The sequence below is a fragment of the Diorhabda carinulata genome, chromosome 12 (genome assembly GCF_026250575.1).
Source record: "Diorhabda carinulata isolate Delta chromosome 12, icDioCari1.1, whole genome shotgun sequence".
Lineage (NCBI taxonomy): Eukaryota > Metazoa > Arthropoda > Insecta > Coleoptera > Chrysomelidae > Diorhabda > Diorhabda carinulata.
The window spans coordinates 2,953,292-2,971,689 of record NC_079471.1 but is presented as its reverse complement, the minus strand read 5'-3'; the positions used below and the strand labels follow the sequence as shown (position 1 = coordinate 2,971,689).

At 29.7% G+C, this 18,398-nt stretch overlaps 4 protein-coding genes and 1 long non-coding RNA gene across 6 annotated transcripts; 2 read left to right on the top strand and 3 right to left on the bottom strand.

The window, feature by feature from the left end:
- The first annotated feature begins 16 nt into the window (after positions 1–16).
- Positions 17–1,630, top strand: LOC130900087 (uncharacterized). Its single transcript, XR_009060133.1, has 2 exons — positions 17–188; positions 1,458–1,630. It is a non-coding gene; the product is annotated as an uncharacterized LOC130900087 (long non-coding RNA).
- On the bottom strand, positions 1,431–6,202 carry LOC130900086 (BRCA2-interacting transcriptional repressor EMSY). The gene is made up of 5 exons (XM_057810428.1): positions 5,848–6,202; positions 5,315–5,489; positions 4,819–5,187; positions 2,527–3,707; positions 1,431–1,869 (listed from the first exon to the last, which is right to left on the bottom strand). Exons 1-5 carry the CDS (start codon positions 5,906–5,908, stop codon positions 1,697–1,699), a joined length of 1,959 nt encoding a protein of 652 aa, XP_057666411.1. The 5' UTR covers positions 5,909–6,202; the 3' UTR covers positions 1,431–1,696.
- A 1,203-nt stretch (positions 6,203–7,405) lies between these two features.
- LOC130899864 (WD repeat and FYVE domain-containing protein 2) lies at positions 7,406–10,929 on the bottom strand. The gene is made up of 4 exons (XM_057810020.1): positions 10,722–10,929; positions 9,137–9,484; positions 8,464–9,042; positions 7,406–7,764 (listed from the first exon to the last, which is right to left on the bottom strand). Exons 1-4 carry the CDS (start codon positions 10,877–10,879, stop codon positions 7,629–7,631), a joined length of 1,221 nt encoding a protein of 406 aa, XP_057666003.1. The 5' UTR covers positions 10,880–10,929; the 3' UTR covers positions 7,406–7,628.
- Positions 10,930–11,168: 239 nt separating this feature from the next.
- On the top strand, positions 11,169–16,130 carry LOC130900072 (exocyst complex component 8). Of its 2 annotated transcripts, none has more exons than XM_057810408.1 (13): positions 11,169–11,313; positions 11,362–11,517; positions 11,660–11,859; positions 12,317–12,459; positions 12,541–12,694; positions 12,752–12,878; positions 12,949–13,148; positions 13,215–13,352; positions 13,614–13,794; positions 14,912–15,042; positions 15,099–15,321; positions 15,381–15,568; positions 15,845–16,130. In XM_057810408.1, the coding sequence occupies exons 1-13, from the start codon at positions 11,250–11,252 to the stop codon at positions 16,040–16,042; spliced, it is 2,103 nt and encodes a 700-aa protein (XP_057666391.1). In that variant the 5' UTR covers positions 11,169–11,249; the 3' UTR covers positions 16,043–16,130. The 2 variants fall into 2 exon arrangements, with proteins under 2 accessions (XP_057666391.1, XP_057666392.1); XM_057810409.1 differs by having other exon boundaries at positions 11,188–11,313; positions 12,752–12,869.
- Positions 16,131–16,464: 334 nt separating this feature from the next.
- On the bottom strand, positions 16,465–18,060 carry LOC130900073 (sperm-associated antigen 7). Its single transcript, XM_057810410.1, has 5 exons — positions 17,888–18,060; positions 17,683–17,839; positions 17,010–17,181; positions 16,786–16,951; positions 16,465–16,732 (listed from the first exon to the last, which is right to left on the bottom strand). The coding sequence occupies exons 1-5, from the start codon at positions 17,964–17,966 to the stop codon at positions 16,611–16,613; spliced, it is 696 nt and encodes a 231-aa protein (XP_057666393.1). The 5' UTR covers positions 17,967–18,060; the 3' UTR covers positions 16,465–16,610.
- Between the last annotated feature and the right edge of the window lie 338 nt (positions 18,061–18,398).

Sequence of the window (18,398 nt, the reverse complement as noted above, 5' to 3'; positions counted from 1 at the left end):
CTTAGTTTGTCTATGAAACCTCATAAAAATCTGTGGCTTAAGCAGACGTTTAAACTTCACGTGTAAAATAGGGCCTTAATCCATTCGTCCAAAAATTTTTAAACACATTTTCGTCAATGCTCGCCGCAAAAATTATTTGAAACCAAACTGGGTTGGTCGAAGTGCAGATTTTAGTTTTGGAAATAAAAGTAAGTCGGAGCTGTATCAGGGAAATACAGTGATTGTTCAATAAGAGTTATACGTCATAAATTCATTCATGATGGTGAAATTTGTGGTATTTTTTTGTAAATAACCTTATCACGCGGCACTACATCTATAGGCATTGATCTTCTCTACAATGAACCTCCATAGCAATATATTCCTTGACTTGGAGCACACTCCTGTGACATTGTGCAACATCTCATTTCATCGTATTGTTAAGAATTAACATTGAGAATTTTTTTTTTTTGATATTCACGTGTCTTTCCCTAAGTTGAATATATCTAAACCATTAGATTCTTCAAGCTTTGATAAAACGAATAATATCTCGGTTTTGTAGGATGTCCCTTATATTAGAGTTATATCACATTCTCCACTCACCTCCAGCTTTCACACCTTCATATATTTTCCTGATTACTTTTCTTTCGATTCTTTCTTTAATATACTGTCAGTTTTAATGTTCCGCTACACATATGAGATTAATAAGCGAATAAGAATTTTGTGAATCTGCATTTTGCAGGTACCATTTAAAAATTTTGTTTTTAGACTCATAGTTGCATAGTAAGTTCTGATTTCAGCTTGTATTCGTTCCTTAATGGATGTTGAATACTTCTCATTGTTGTCTATCGACTTCCCAAAGTACTTTGAGGTTGTTATCCTCTTAAAGGTTCTGTTTTGTAGTGCAAGGTCACTGTGTTGGAAGTTTTATCCACTGAAGCGATCATATACTACGTTTTAATTTCATTCATTTCTCTTTTATGTCTTCCAAACAACTCAATCAGTCTCATTTTACTTCTTCCTATTAGTGCCATCAGCATTAGTACACATATTCGTGTCGATTTGTTGAATATTATGCCCCGTTGTTCAAAATGTTTCATAACAGAATATAAAGAGTAAGATGTAAATGAGGATAAAAAAGGAAATGAAAGTGGAAGATGATTTGAATAAGTTTGGAGTTAAAAGAGTTTGCAACTATGATTTCAAATCATTTATATTATTTTCTAAAAAGAAATTCAACATCTTTCCATATGGCATTAACTAATAATTCTATATTTAAAATACAGTGTGTTCAAAAAGTATTGTAATGATAATTCGGTAAACATTGGAGTTGGTACTTTTGAACACTCCGTATATCTGGCAAAATTAAATAATAGTTTGCAATAATAGTTTTTAATCATACTTATATTATTTATTTAGAAAGAAATTCAACAATTTGTCAAATAAAATAATAATTTCAGATTAGATATTATATATTACAGAGAAAATCACAGTGTGAAGAAAACGTCGTTCAAATACCATACCTCATGCAATTTAATAGAATCCAGTAATGAGAAATATCATAAATGGATTTGAGCAAAATTTCAAGTTCCACGATAAACAATTTTCTATCGTAAAGAATTTTTTTTCAAGAAATAACAATACCTAGCAAACATACAAAAATGTACAAAAAAATTAAATACAATTATACAAATATCGAATTATAAATAATAAATAAATATCAGTTACACTGCATATCATCAACTTTCGATACTTCATCATCCAAAGTAACGGGTAAAGGAACCTCTTCAGTTGTTATTTCTTCAGATAAATGAGGGGTTGCGAGTAAGGAATTGTCAGAGTCTATTACCTCGTTTGCAATTACTTCAACTTTCTCTATCGGTTCTTTTTCCCCTAAAAAAATTATTTTTCATCTAACGGTTATTATTAATAATAAATTAATGTAACTGTTGAATACTTGTGCCAACGAAAACATAATTTACCTGAGAAATGTAGCAAAACACATAGTGAAAATTGGGGAGCTTGTGGTATGCAAAATATATACAAATAAGTAAGAAATAAAATTTCCTTGTAGTTGACTAGAAAACTTTCTAAGTACAACAATAAACAAAGTTTGATATCCTAACCTAACCTAACGCTATCTTATTATATATACATCAATAAAACAACATTAAAAAAAATAAATTCAAGTGAAAAGAAACTAAAAACAAGTTTTTAAAACACATCAAATTGAAAAGTTGAAAATATTTTTTTAAATAAGCGCTTAAAATAATTATGAATGAAAAATACTAGTATTATTGTGAAAAAAAGCATCGGATACTTTGTTCAAAAGAACAAGGGGAGCAATACACCCCAATAAAGGGATATGTAGGCGCCCCAAGCGCTAGCCATAATCAAAGAGATAATAATCTATTATATGCCTAATTCATAATGATATGTATTAAGTAATTATCAGCAATATTAAGATAAAGATTTTAATGCTGTAGCTGAAATACGAGTTACAATCAAATTTTTGGATGAAAAAATTTAAAAACTCGAAAATCTACTTACCAAATTCACTATCCACATATTCTTCCTCAATATGTTGCTCATTAACAACTGAATATTCCTCGAAATTATTCGATAATGTAACGGCATTATCCGCAATACCATCTGGATTCTGATTTTCACAACATTCTTTATTATTTGAAATCTGAGTATCTTCAACTTTATCTTCATAATGCTCGGATATATTTTCTTCAGAAATACCAGACGCTTTCAATATATCTTCCAAAACTGAAGATTTTCCGTTTTCTCTATTAGTCGGTGACGAGACACCATCTACTTCACTCATTACAATTTCTGTTTTTTTATCTTCAGGTTTCTCTGATTGTATTTGACTCGTAGCAACGACTTGCGTTGGGGTTGATTTAGTTAGCTGTTGAGTTGTATTTACAATGTATATAGGAGACGAAGTACCGGTTACAGATTTGCTAACAATTTTACTTCCGATGGGAAGTACTTTTATATTTCCTTTTGAATTTAAAACCTGTAATTGGGATAGCGGTATCACTTTTTTCGAAGATGAATTTGGTTTGACTGACACCACTTTGTGTTTCACCGAATTAACTCCAGAATTTGTAACATTGGTTAATTGTAAGCTAGTCGGTGTGGAATTACTAGTGACGATTTTGAATTTCTCAAAATTTTTTATAGAAATGTTCTTTACAAAAGGTATTTGAAGAGTCTTTTGTAAAATACTGCTCGATGGTATAGTTTGGGCGTTAGATACTACAATCAGTTTTTGACCGGCATTGATTGCTTTTGTTATAGGTTTTTTTGTATTTGTTATCTTAATATTTTTCTGAATTTCACTACTAGGTCCAGCTAGTTGAGGTGAAGGTTGTTTTATTGTTATACTTGTATTAGGCTTGAAGTTTGTTAATAATTTAGGTTTCGGCGCCTGGTTTTCATTGGAACATACGGAAACTGGTGTAGTCATGGACTGCTCAGGTAATTTTGAATTATTCATTTCAGTCTCTTCTCCTTCGATAATTTCATCTTTGATTGGTTGCAACGTAATATTTTGAAGTACATTTATTCTTTGGTTCAAGAACTGTGGTTGCGGTGAGGAACAAGAAGCTGCTTGAGGTTGGGGAACTGATTGAATAATTCTGTGCTGTTGGACCATGTCAATATGTTCGTTTTCTGACTTTTTTATCAATTCTTTTGGTTTTACTTTAGACCTTTGTCTGTAACATATCAAATAACAAAAAAGTTGAGTTGTTTATTATATTAGTCTTAATGGAAAGTTTTGTTTATGAAATTAAGTAACTGAGATAAAAAAGTTAATCAATTAATATAAATCAGTAACAAAAAGAACATGTCAAGTCATCAGTAGCAACGGGGGACACACCACATCCAGTGGATCATCTTTATCGTTCCACCCACAAGTCAGTACACTATGGTAGTCATTATACTTAAATTTTGAATAGTACGAACTTTCTTATCCCATAAAATTGATTTCAATGATATGAGATATATTTTGTTAGTTTTTTCTTAAATCAAAACACAAGACTGAATGAGTTAGTTGGTATAACATAACCACAATTGCAAGCTGTCTAAATGACCTATGTAACTTGAATAGAGCAATATCTGTACTAGAGACATATTTTTCACCCCCTGGACTACTACTAGACTGCCCCTTTACCCTACTGGAATACTAGAAGGAGTCTATCACTTTTTGGACAACTGAAGACACTAGACTTAACAGATATGAAGCTCAAAGTTAAAAGCTCAACCAACAACCTTCAGAAGCTTTCTCCTCAAATAATAATATAATTAATTCACTATTTTTTCCCTAAGTAAACATGATTGATATTTTTTAGGCGTTGAACCAACTTGTATTATTTTTTTCAAAAAAGCTCCTTTTTTGATATCTTGTCAAATTATCCTGCCTTATTCAGTTATAGCGATTAAAAATTAACTGCTGAATAATATTTTCAGTCTTTACACCTTCTGTATCTGATTCACAGTTTTTAAATTTTCAAAGAATTTTGATTTTTCTCAATTTTTTATCAATCCCACTATTTGAAAGGTTTGCAACTAATTTTCACCCTCTATATGAAAAATTTATGTCACAATGTCAACTTTATTATAAGCTGACTTTTTTTAAATGGTTGCAGCTTAATTTTGCTGTAACAAATTTTTGAAATATACTAGCTAGGAACAGGTTTTGCTTGATGGACGTGATTAATAAATTAGTTGTAAACACTGAGGATCCCCAGTATCACAGCGAAAAAATGGAGCACAATAGATCCTTTAGGTATGTTAATTTATATCTGCATTCCAATAATTACTTACCTGTATATTTGCTGAATCCTACATAATTTGGGAGATAACAAATTATGCGTAATATTTGCATTTTCAGTAACTCCCACCAATTTCCTCTTTTTATTTACATTTTCATCTTGTTTAGGTGGTTCAGGGACTCGAAATGATATATTTTTACAAGTATCAGGATTAGCTATTGTAGTGATTGGAGAAACTACGGGCCTTTTCCTTTCAGTATTAGCTGGTGATGGTAATAATTTATTAGACTGACTAGCACTCTCTGCAACGTCATTTGCAATAGCTGAGTACAGTGTTTGAGGAGCTTGCCTCGGTAAAAGAGGCACTAATCTACGTCCTTCTTGTGCCCATTCTTCTAAAGACTCGATTTGTCCAGTTATACTAAAAACATATTCGAAATATTCAGGATATTTTCCCTAATATCAATAAGAAAATTAATAAGCTAAAAATTTACTTGAAATTGATTAAAAATTCAATGTTACCATGAAATAGTGAAAAAATTTCTTACTGATATGCTATTGTGTTAAGCTTTTCATCACTAATTGCTCTTCGAACTTCTGCTTTATGTCGTTCTTGTGTAATATTTAAAGCAGAACCAGTTTCCTTCAACAACTTACGTTTATCTGCATCAAGAGGACCTTGAGCCCTTAAAGCAGAAACTAGACAAGAATAAGCTTCTAATTCTAAAAAATAGGATAATACAAATCATAAACAGATGATATTCACATAAAAAATACGCACTAAAAATATATATTTTGACTGGATAATTGGACCAAAAATCTTTATTGAAAGATATTAGATGAATTTAGTAAAATTTACGCTCAAAACTGTGTATATATATACAATAATGTTCTATTGATATTGTATTTTAAAAATTAAACTGCTGTATATAAAGTAAACCCATATTTATAAAGCAAAATGTAGGATTCACACTAATAACTAATTACTTCAGACTGTTTTATATACTGTACAGCCTTGACTTGCTTAAACTTTAGATATAGTTTTTAAATGAAATATTGAACAAAATTTAAGTTTATATACCTAGATTTCGTAAATTCTGAACAGACTCTTCTTTGGTCATATCTAGTAATAACGGCCACATTTTACTGGCTGATGGTTTTCGCTATAAAAAAACCATTTTTGTCAAATTTTCTTCAAATGTTTTTACTAATCTGACAGCGTCCAATTTTGTAAGGTTAAGTATATTTTCCAACTCAAGACTATTTTTGAAATCGGGTATCTAAAGGAAAATAATTATTTCGGAATTGCATCTAAAAATATTAGAAATTCTAATATATCCTGACAATTATAATTAAATATATGCACATAAAACATTCAACAACAATCGAGGTTTAACAGCCTGAAAGTCGCCGGCGCCAACTACTTTTTTAAATTTATCGTTCGAATGACCAACTTGAAGAAATCATTAAAGATTTTTTGATACATTTAAAGTAATTTGTATATATGTAAAAATATGTATTAGTTTCTGCTAAGAATAAGGTATTTTCAACATAATTTCGAACGTAACAATGTTAATACTACTGTATAAATTATTCAAGTTAAATAGTTACTTTTCAGTTTGTGTATTGGCAATAGTTGTTTCAAGGACAATCTTAATGTTGGTAAATGACAATCACACATACTTGCCAGATCTCTGATAAAATTTACTTCATACACTATTCATAACATTTACCTTCTAAATATAATTCAAAATATGAATGAATAATCAAATAATTAATGCAAATTATAGTGGGAAATTTCTCAATATTACGTTCAATATCAATATTTAAGGATAAACAGACTCATAGAACATACCCATACCTTAGAGTATGTTCTGTGAGTGACATTATAATTCTACTGTTGGCATATTGTTTTATGATATTTATAACAACGAAATCGCAGAGTTGTCGAGTATATTTTAATTTAGACATGATATAAGGTAAAAATTAAGATCTAAATCAACTAATATCATTAGGTACTGAATGGTCTAGTTTATAAGTAATGTTCCCAAACTCCTCATCAATTTTCATAGATAAATATTCTAGATCAAAGACAATCGGAATGCGGCGACAGGTAAATATTGTTTGTCAATTTACCGCGAAGTTCAAAACTATATTTTCTAGCCACTACGAACAATATAACGTTGTTGTCGATATTGTTTCCTATTGATAATTATTAATATTGGGTAATAAATTTGCGCTTTGAAATTGTCGCAAATTTGATATTGTTAAAGTGGAGAAATAGTCAGAAATAGCGCATGATATTGTTTATATTTATTATCTTCGTTGAAATAAACCACCTTCAAGGTTATTTCGTCAATTTTTTGTTATTTTTAATATTAAAGTTCATTCAATATTTATAGTACTAGCTTTAAATTAGATTGGGATACTACTTGCTCAACTCCTGTGGTTAATTCATTCCGAAGAAGATTTTAACCAGTAAAAAAGCATCGATCTATCACTAAAGGATATTTATAGTTTCATAAAGATAAGCTCAGATTTGTTATTAATGTTATTAATATTGTTAATACATCAATTCCACACGATTTAGGATACCATTAACAGGATATTGAAGGGTAGATAAGGTAAAGAGTAGAAACTTTTTAATAATAATACTCATAAACAATTTATTATGAAATAAAAGAGAAATAATAGCTAGAGCAGAATTATAATACATATACAATTTTAATAGAACCTATATATTATAATAATAATGTAAACATTCAATTTTAACAAAAGTATAATATGTAATGATCGTTACTTTAACTGACCACAAAAAAGTGTTCAATCACATTAGAATGCATTTAATATTTTACTTAATATTCAAAGCAGTGCTGTTATATCCCAAACTTTTATTAAACGATCCTGCCCGACAGTAACTAGCCTTTTATTTGTTTCATCAACACTCATCGCAACTACAGCATGTTTTACATCATGAAAAGTGGCCAAAGAAGGTCTCCTGTTGAAAAGAATTATTTTTACAAACATGATAGATAAATATATATTGCGGAGATACTTTAGGTTCTAATATTCCCCTGCTATCAGAATTGCTTTTGTCATCTACATCTCACTTTATAGTTCTAGGATTCTAATGAGCTCCAGTACCTGTACCAGACCACAGGTTTCTAGTCTGAAGTAATTTTTCTCTATGTTTACAATTAGTATTACAGAGCTAGATGAACCAGTGTCATCCTCCTCCCCACAGAATATATACTAAATAATTTCTGTTATACTTAATCTCATCAGGTGCTTCCTAGAGTGATAATGTCCTGTAACAACCCTTACAAGGCCCAGATTCGTCCATCTTTTGGACAGCTTAGAGCATAGAAGAAAGGACACTGACCTGACTCTGTTTTACTGATACTACCACAGAAGATGCTCTTCGGGCTGTCCAACATAACAAAGAGGAAGCTTTTTCTTTTGTTTTTACCAAGATCCATAGAACAATAACAAAGTTTCGAATGTATTATGGTCAAGCCCTACATTAACATTGTGTAATCCACATTATTCATAAATATAACCTATGGGAGTCTCAAAGGACGAAAGAATGTAATTGTAAGTGTTGTAAACAATGTACTATTAGTAATTATTAATAAGGTTTCCATTTTTTATATAAAAGAACCTCATCAATGTAAAAATAATGTTTCTTAATACTTACTCTTTATCCTTAAGTGCAATATGGCAGGGTTCACAAACTCTAACTGCAAATTCGAATCCCATAGAAGGTATTGTTATCCTCCCAGTAGAACATTTCTCACATATCGCTTTACCGCAGTGGCGGCAATGGTGTTGTCTTAATCCAAGTTGTCTTTGGTCCATCATGGCTCGGAAATTCCAGAAGAAAGGTCTACCACATAATTGGCATAAATCTGACTCTACCCATTCTGGGGTTTCTTGTCGAGGTTGATTCATATCCCAAAATACTAGTACGCAATCTTCTCCAGCGCTCAGTAATTGTTTGGTACTTGTTGAATAATAAAGACTAGATACTTTGTTATGGTGTCCTTGTAGTTCGTAAGCATTGCCCTGTTGTCCCCCTATGTCCCACACAATAACAGTATGATCAAACGATCCACTAAACAACATATTTCTATCACTATCCCAAGATAGTGATCTAATAGATCCAGAATGTGCTTTTAATGTTGTTATAACAGTTACTCCATTATTATCTAATTTCAACATTGTTATTTGTCCAGAATAGTCGCCAACAAATGCATGTTTTGTTTGGGCATCGAATCTGACACAATTGATAGGAAAAATTACTAAGAAAAGAGAATTTAAATGAATGAAAAATAAATATATAAATGTTGAAAATTATTTTAAAAGGATACTGTAATGCTGTGCACCAAGCTTCTGAATTAAACGTTCCGAGATTCCTTCCTGTCTGGGTGCAATTATAAGAAAATACTTTATCTCTACCAACGCTCAATACCCATTCACAATTAATAGCAAATATAATTTCTGTAACTCTAGCTTGATGCGACAAATATTCTCTAACAGGCATCATTCTATTAAAATCAGAGGTTAATGTGAATTCTGATACTGTACCATTTTCTTGACCAATAAAAAGTTGTCGAGTTTCAACAGTGTAATAAATAGATGTGGTCCCACTTGGCATATATTGACAAATACTTGGCCAGTATTGACCAGAATCCCTTTTTAGCCATACTCTAACAGTCCTGAAAGAATGGATTCAGACAAATACAACAGCTATTCAATTTAAAACCTGCTTTTAATTATTTTTCAAATGGAATTGGAATGTAAAGTAACACATAAACATACAGTTTTAACTGCACAGTTTACGCAATTCAGTTTAACTGACTGCATACACATTCAGTTGAAAATATGTTATAGTTTAGTCAATATTTGGAGTAAATACTTTTTACAACAGTTTCTGATGGATATTTGTTACTATAGAGGTGTGTGATGCCATTAGAAGAAACAAAAAAGCAAACTATATGGGCAAAATGTTTTATTTTCAAAAAAATCCAATCACTTACACATTAACATTGTAAATGAACTAAAACTCCATCCTCAAGGTGACTGTGTCTAACTAATTTGATACGACCTCAAACGCATGGAGTTTCACAAGGCAATGATTTCTCAGGCTAGTTTTTAAGCATGATCTCAATTAATTTTGATCCTACACATGCACAGCTTTAACTAACAGTTAGAATCACAGTTAAAACTGAAAGTTCTGTGGAGACTATGAGTAAAGTATAAAGCTTCATCAATACATCTTTATTAATACAAGTTACCACATATTTTATATCTATACATTTTCTTTGATTAACTCCAGAAGAATAAGCAAAACTTTAAATTACTTATGTGAGATCACATAATACGCTGTGGATTTTTAATTAAAAATAAATATTTTTTTAATAGTTTCATCATATGGTTTTATATTAAAATAAATCAACAAAATTGGAATATGTTTTGATAATAATATTTTTGAGGTGCTTTAATATTTAAACTATCACACTTTTGAGGATAATCAAATGTTTACGTATTACTAATTAAATAAAATTTAATTGGTAAATTAATCAAAAAAGTTATCATGCAAAAACTATAAAAAGTATGTTTATCCTAATTAGAAATGAAACTGGAAACTTGCCAAACAAATATTCCTATTGATTGTACAAGGAATTGGCTGGAATTCAACTTAACGAGAAACAATTTTTGTCAATATTTATATAAACGTTTTGTAAACTTTAAATTATCTACACTATATTTACATTAGTTGTAAAGCTAAACAAATCTTATTGGAAATGAATCATTTTCTTGTAGTAATACTTTTTTTGCGTCTATATTGTATTATATTTTATTAACAGCAGAATATTTCGATGTTTAAGTGGCGTTTCACAAACACGGCTAACGTTACATCTACAGGCATATTATAGCATTTATATTACGTACTTATCATCTGAAACACTGATAATTCCTTCTTCGCCGGGTATAATAACAGCGGCATTAATGTCTTCACTACAGGCATCTAATTTTGATAATAGTACTGGCTTTTTGGTTGTACAAAATCTTTCATTTGATTGAGTTGCTGGTTTAATTTCCGCTGCCATTTTTTGTATTTGACTTTTGAATAATCAAAACAGTGACAACCTTATGACACTTGAGCTTTATCTAAAATGTCAATTGGAAAGGTTAGTGTTCCTGTGGACTAATGACCTTCGATATAGTTATTATTATATAATAGCGTGAAGACAAATTATATTTACAAAGAAAAAGGAATAAAATTAATATAAATCCGTCGAAGATCAAATGAATAAAATTGGATCGTTCAAACACTTGAATGTATATGTAACTGAATAGCCTCTTATCTATTAGCTGAATACTCTGATTATATCAGGCAATTTGATGTTAAGAAGTCGAAAACAACGCTATCACTGCTATCAAAATATTTATTTTTATATGTCAAACTGACAAATTGAAATGGAAAACACGAAAGAACCTAACTTTAAGCTATTGAGTGGAAAAGACTTCATTCCAGAAAAATGTAATAAAAATAACAAATAAATATATATATTATTTTTTTTTATTTTAGACGTCAAAAGTTTATCACAAAACTATGTGGGTGGATCCGAGCTACAAAATCTTCGTAGAAAGATTCAAGCTCTTTCAGAAGAAACAAGTAATAATTTGAAAAAAAATGTTTATGAAAATTATGTACAGTTTATTGAAACTGCCAAAGAAATTTCACGTATCCTTTTATTTACAATAATTGCTTATATATAAAGTTTGATAATCGATATTAATTTTTCAATATAAATAATGGATTCTCACAGTTTTAAATTTTTTAGTATTGTATACAGGTCGAGAAAAGTTTTCTTAATAATTGCTAGATTTGGAAAGTGAGATGTATCAGCTGTCTCATTTACTTTCAGAGCAAAAATCATTATTGAGTGCTCTATCTACAACATCTATATTAGAAGATACCCAACCTATAAATTTAGAAAGGGAAAATAAGGCAACTGAAAAGGATATTGAGGAAGATAATAAACAGAAATTAGCGGCAATTTTAGAGAAAGTAGAGGGATGTAAAGTAAGAAATAAGTTTATTTAAACAAACAAGCACTTTAATGAATGAATTAATAGTTAATCAAATTTTTCTTACAATATTTATATATTTAGTCTAATGATTTGCTTTCTATTTATTTATTTATTAAATCTTGTCTAATGAAACATTTTTTTCTGGAACTTCATTATGCCGATGTAGGTATTATTTGACAGTTGAAACTTTCAATAAAACACCATAAATGTAAAAAGACAAACACTTGTTTTGGATTATATGGAAGTACAATTGTAACAAATAGGTAACAACAATCAATCTTAAACTGTTCATTATAGAGAATCTTCTTTATTTCTGGTTTAAGGTATGATTGAGCTTAAGATTGAAAATCATTTTTTTAATAATTTTATAATTCCTGGACTATTGTCGGTTTTATAAATTCCAAACTTGGCAATTGCCCGACCCACATCACTAATCTAATCATTTTAAGGAATTATTGGAAGTACATGGAAGAAAACTACTATTTGAAGGAGATTTACTAGAAATAGATCCAACTGAAAATACATCTTTAAAAACTGTTCATGTGTATTTATTCACTGATAGTTTCATGATAACAAACAGAAATTCTAACAGGTGATTTCAACTTGCTTTATTCTTAGTTAGATTTAAAGCCTATTTTAGTGAGACCATCAAATGTAATATCTTATTTTGTAGCCGTGGACTTATGAAGTATATTTATGAAATTATGTATGATTTGAGTAGTCTAGCAGTTGTGAACGTTAGGGATTTAGGGAATGTCAAACACGCTTTCAAATTGCTAATTTTTCCGGATACCAGAGTCTTCCAATGTTCCTCCAATTCTGGGAAAGTAAGTAAAACATTTGAAATCTAAACACAAATATGTTACATCTCTTGTTTCTTGTAGAAAGAATGGTTGGATAAATTTGATCAAGCAAAAAAGACTAGATTAGCCCAAGAACAACAGAAGAGGGAATCAGTTACAGAAAAATCACCTTCGCGTTCAACTTCCATTGAATCATCAAGTTATAACCGTAATATACTAAATAATTCAAATATTTCTTTCAGGTTTCTAGATTAGATATAAACAATTGTATTTTATAGCTTTTGAAGAACCAGAAGAAGATTTAGGAACAGTTCATCCAGAGTGGTTTTTAGATATCCCAGAAGAGCTTGATGTTTGCGTAGCACAAAGACATTTCGAAGAAGCTCTTTCATTATTACAAAAATCCAAAGAATACATTAATCAGTTGCAAACTACAAACGACAAACATGATCAAGTTTTAATTGATATCCAGAGAAAAGTAAGCAAGTATTTTTTTTATTATACAGTTTATCGATCAAAAAGTACTTATTTTTAATTGAACTAGGCTGAACAGCGCCAACATAGTTTGACTGAAGTGTTGATGAAGGAATTGGAAGTCAATCCAGATAAATCTTTGCAAGGAGGACTCAGAGCTGCTAGAAGAGCCGTGAGGTTACTTAACCAGTTAGGAAGGGAGACTCAAGTAAAATGTTTTTATTTCTAATGTTATTATAAGATAATTAATATAATTTTCTTCATAACTTATATTTTATCTATATACTTTTATAGTTATTTAATATTCTAGGGTGTTTTATAATTATTTTCACTTTTTTGAACTATAATTGATTTTTTAGTAATCACTGAGTTACCTTCCCTTAATATCTACTGCTTTAATGGCCAATATAAGTCTTTAGAATATATCATAAGTTCTTTAGAAAATAATAATAGTTTTTTCTTATTTTAGTCTTGCAATCTGTTTCTGAAATTATGTAGTAGTATGTTGAGGACCCAATGCAAAAGAGTAAAAAGAGAAGGTTCTACAACAACTTATATAAGGCATTTAGCAAGTGTAGTATTCACAAATATGTGTCATATGTCCGAGGAATTTCTAAGAGCTTTTCCAAATTCACCAAATTGTGCATCAGGTAATTAAATTATGTCTTTCGAATACTTTTAAACCATTCATGTGATATAAAGTCTAACCTTTTCACTGCGACGCCTTTAGTTAGGATTTCTTGGTGTGCTACGCCCCTTTTTAGGAGGTTTAGACGTTATATGGACCACCCCTTAAGTCAAGTGCAAGATTTTTTAACATTTAACTACTGCAACCCACTAAAACAGGCCTAGAATTGTATCTTGTATTTTAATGAATATCTTTATTATCATAATATTTTATAAATATGAAATGTCAGTAGAAACAATGATTATTTCAATGAAAACTTTAATGTAGTAATAAAACCTAAACACTCAGCACGGGAAGTAAATTGAGGTGGAAGCGGCTAGGGCACAGTCGGTTAATAAACAGATAATTTTCAGTCGTTTTTGTATATACAGGGTATCCAGAAAATCTCCTGTTAAACATTAACTAGAGATAGGAAATGGGATTTTATGTCTAACCTAACATTGTTACCCCTGGCAAGTCTTTTTAGTATAACAATCATAATTTACAATTCTATAGGATATTTTATCAACTTGGAAGTTGCAGTGAAAAAAAAATCTCAAATATGTTCTAATGAGACTCCTCCATTTTAGGTTCCTTTGGTCAGTTTCTCTTTAGTCTTCAGTCTTCTCTTGCATCAATGATTGTAGTAGAGAATTGACATGTGATTCCAGTATTTGGTTTCTATCTTGTATTGTCTTGTATTGTTACAATTAGAAGGTTTTTATGGATTGAAACATACTAGGGAGCTACAACAGTTGCTCGCAGAATCTTTGATTGTGCTCTTAGTATAAGTCACAGCCTCACAGCTCTATGACATATATCCAGATTGGAATGATGATGACAGTCTTATATAATAAAGATTTTATTTTCTAACGACGTATCTAGCTTCAATAGAGTCTAATCCTCCAATTCAAGAACTGTACTTACCAGTTTTCTAGCCAAACTTTTGTTTAATTACTGATTATAAAAAAAAGTCATTATTTACAACAGTAGCATGGTGTGAAATCAAGAAAATAGACAGTGTACTTGTTTAAAAAAAATTAATAATGGTTCTATGGTAATTTTTTTTGTGAAATCCAAAAATTTTTCTGATTTTTCAGCATATGTTGTCTGGGCTACTAACGAACTGCTCGTTTTTACCACCCACTTCATTAAACAAGTCTTCATGCCACAAACATCACTATCTACAGTTACGGAATGTATAGTATTGGTTCGGTCACAATGTGAAAGGGTAGGCATTACAATATAAGACTGATTAGATGAATTAATAATAATAATAATTTTCAGTTATATTCGTATGGACTCGATATATGTTACCAATTAGATGGTACTTTGAGGTCTTCAATTATAAAAGCATTAAAAGATTCAAGAGATAAATTGATAGATTCAATTAAATTGAGAGCAATAGAAGATAAATGGAATCCAATGAATTTGCATTCGAAATCGGCTTTGAGTAGATTTATACATGAATATTCTCTGATGGGGGTACATTTAGAAAGTTTTGTTTCCGGTGGGTTAGTCTTTCTGTTTCTGAAACAAAACTTTTCATATTTTTTATATAATTCTTAGGTGATACTTGGCTCCAACTCACAACAAGTACTTTATCGTTCACTAAAATGTTTTTTCAATTTTTAAATGATTGCATGAAGTTAAAAACTACGGAATTGATGTATATTATAGACGAGACTCTTTATAATGTTTTCGATGCTCAATTAAAACATAACGATAATGCATTACGAAATGAAACAAACCAAGAGGTAAATAAATTATTGTATTTGGTTAGATTCTTCTTATTTTTAGACGTAACTCCTTCTTTTGCTACATAATTATGCAGTTACTGAATATTCTGAACCAGTTTAGTTGCGAGGAAAAAGAGAATTTTAGTGTTATTAATCATTACCGTTTCTTTTGGTTCAAATTTAAGTTTCTCAACTCATCCATGTGTCAAGTTATTACTTGTATTTCATGAGAATAACTAATTATAATTCTATTTTATTTTTTTTTATTTCCTTGATGGAAACTGTTTTTTTCAGAAAAGGATGTTTTTGACTAAAAATGCAGATTTTCTTCTGGGAAACGTTATAGACGTTTCCCAAGAAATCTACAATAGAAATGTAGGTTACGAATGTCAGACACTGAAAAAATTGCAGCAAGAATATGTTGCTTTAAGAAAAGGTATATCTCCTACTTCTAGGAATACTAAAACAAAGTATTCTTCAGATTTTTTGTAGATTTAACTAATATTCAATTTATAAGTATCCTTGAAATATTATTTATAGTTTTTGTATATTATGTATTTCAAATAAAAAAATAATTCTGCACATTGTTTTATTTCTGTTTTAACTGATAACATTGCAATCTATTATCTAACATTCTTAAAAGCAAAAAGAGACCAAATTATGTATCTTCTCATTTGTTTTCTAATTATCTTAAATAAACAACAGTTTTTAGACTCTTGCTAGTAAAGAGACCTCGAAGGAGCTAAATATTTATCATGAGTTTCTTCCATCCTCCTCGGACTTTATATTTGTCAGTCTACCTAAATACTTTTTGGATCTAGTAATATCAAAACTCTCGACCTAGATGTGTTGATTAGTATCTCAAGGGGTATAAGAGAAAGGCATCGTATTCAAATTTTAAAATAAGACAAATATTCATAGTACATCTTTTTAAAACTATACATCTATAATTTGAAATATTTCTTTGGACTTAAGAACAGAATTAATTACAGCTAATATAATACTCAACAATCTTATAGTTACAAAAAAGATCATCAACATGATTGCAAAAAATATATATTCAAGTCTGTGGAAGAGCATTAGAGGTAGGTTCATTAGATTCCAGTTTTTGTCTTTTCTTAGCCCTTATGTCTGCCATTGTCTGTTCAATCGATCTATTATCCTTCTTATTTTCACTGGGAACTGAAATATATAAATACATAAATTACAGTATCATCAAAGTACAAGTTACAAACCGAATCCATAAGATTTATTAGTTTCTGTTTTTCTAGCAGCATCCAAAGCTGCATCTTGTCCTATCAAATGCACATACTTGTCTTTGTAATTGGTATTAGGTGTAAATTTTTTAGATTTTTTCGAGGCACGTTCTTCCTCTTCTTGCTCCATTTTCTCAATTTGTCTCTGTAAGTATTAAACAATTTCAAAATAAGATAATGAATTCACATTAAAAATTGCTCACTTTTTCAATAAGTTTCTTTTTAATTTCATCATTCCAAATATCATTTCTTCTTCTTGCGGCTAATTCATCTTCACATGGTGGATTTTCTTTTCTATATACTCTAATGTACCTATCTACACCATCAACACCAAAGGAAAAGGACAGCAAACCATTAGCTTCAGCTAATTCATGCCTAGAGGGAAAATATGATTACACAGGAAATAATGAATAAAAATTTTAAGTAAATCCAATTACACAGTACATATGAAGGTCCGAGAAGTTTAATAATATGAAAACATAACATTTCTTAATAATCTCTTGATTAACGTTAATTTTTAAAATAAAATTTGCAATATTAAATGAACACTTTTCTTCATTCAATTATGCCAAAAGACAACTATACTATAGTTAATCAAGTCACTACTGTATTTAATTTATACAAAACCTAATTTTCCTTCTGATACTATCCACAGTTGAACTACAATTGCATATTTCTAGTGACATACAAACGAAAAAACCAAATAAAATGGTTTAAAAAGATTTATTGTATGAAATATAAAGGAAAATACAAATGGCCAAATGATTTTCATAACTTATCATTAGGTATTAACGTATATTCAATAAAAACTATCGTTGTTATAGTAAATGATTGTTTAGTGATTTAATATTAACAAGTAAATGTTTAGTAACTTACACTATACTCCTATATATTTGGTCCATAGGTTCGAATTTTAAAGTCATATTATTTGGATCTTGAAAATGAGATGAAAATTTAGCAGCTACGCGTTCTTTAAAACGTTTCAACTTCTCCTTTTCTTCTAATTGACGTCGTTCATTTTCTTGTTTTCGTTCTAGGAAATATAAATTGATTTATGGTTGACTTAATTTTATATACTTACTTTTTATTAACAACTTCTCCTTTTCACTTAAACTTGGAGGTTTATCCATCGAATTCATAATTGATCCCAGTAAATCCATTTTAAAAAAAATTGTGGATTATATATTTTATTTTGATAGGTCAAACACTTGACTTTAATTTTAAAAGACGTTATATATAACCAAAAATTCTTCTTTTTCGTGGTCTCTACTTTGGTTACTACTGCTACTCAGTTATGTAATTTCAAAAAACATTATAGAGTTTAATTCATTTTTGTTCCAATTGAATGTACCATTGTCTATAGAATATCCACATAATATTGTATATACAATACTTGTACGTAGTTCATGCTTTAATTTCACAAAATTATGTGGCTGTATTTTTTCCGGCTAAAGTCTTAAACCAGTAACATGAGAAGAATGGAATAGAAATAGTCAATTGCGCTATTTCCTAAAACTCTTATGGCAGAATCAAAACAATACTCGAATAACGGAACATACCTCGATATAGTTTACATAGGTAAAGGGCTTATT

Coding starts and splice junctions, on each gene's coding strand:
- LOC130899864 (XM_057810020.1), bottom strand. CDS start 10,879: ATGGCAGCGGAAATTAAACCAGCAACTCAATCAAATGAAAGATTTTGT. Junction 9,485..10,721: donor ATCAGTGTTTCAGATGATAA/GTACGTAATATA, acceptor CCATTCTTTCAG/GACTGTTAGAGTATGGCTAA. Junction 9,043..9,136: donor GCTTGGTGCACAGCATTACA/GTATCCTTTTAA, acceptor CAATTGTGTCAG/ATTCGATGCCCAAACAAAAC.
- LOC130900086 (XM_057810428.1), bottom strand. CDS start 5,908: ATGTGGCCGTTATTACTAGATATGACCAAAGAAGAGTCTGTTCAGAAT. Junction 5,188..5,314: donor CTTAACACAATAGCATATCA/GTAAGAAATTTT, acceptor ATATGTTTTTAG/TATAACTGGACAAATCGAGT. Junction 1,870..2,526: donor ATATGTGGATAGTGAATTTG/GTAAGTAGATTT, acceptor TAATTTTTTTAG/GGGAAAAAGAACCGATAGAG.
- LOC130900073 (XM_057810410.1), bottom strand. CDS start 17,966: ATGGATTTACTGGGATCAATTATGAATTCGATGGATAAACCTCCAAGT. Junction 16,952..17,009: donor AAAAGAAACTTATTGAAAAA/GTGAGCAATTTT, acceptor TAATACTTACAG/AGACAAATTGAGAAAATGGA. Junction 16,733..16,785: donor TAATAAATCTTATGGATTCG/GTTTGTAACTTG, acceptor TATATATTTCAG/TTCCCAGTGAAAATAAGAAG.
- LOC130900072 (XM_057810408.1), top strand. CDS start 11,250: ATGGAAAACACGAAAGAACCTAACTTTAAGCTATTGAGTGGAAAAGAC. Junction 11,314..11,361: donor AGACTTCATTCCAGAAAAAT/GTAATAAAAATA, acceptor TTTTTATTTTAG/ACGTCAAAAGTTTATCACAA. Junction 15,043..15,098: donor TTCGGTCACAATGTGAAAGG/GTAGGCATTACA, acceptor AATAATTTTCAG/TTATATTCGTATGGACTCGA.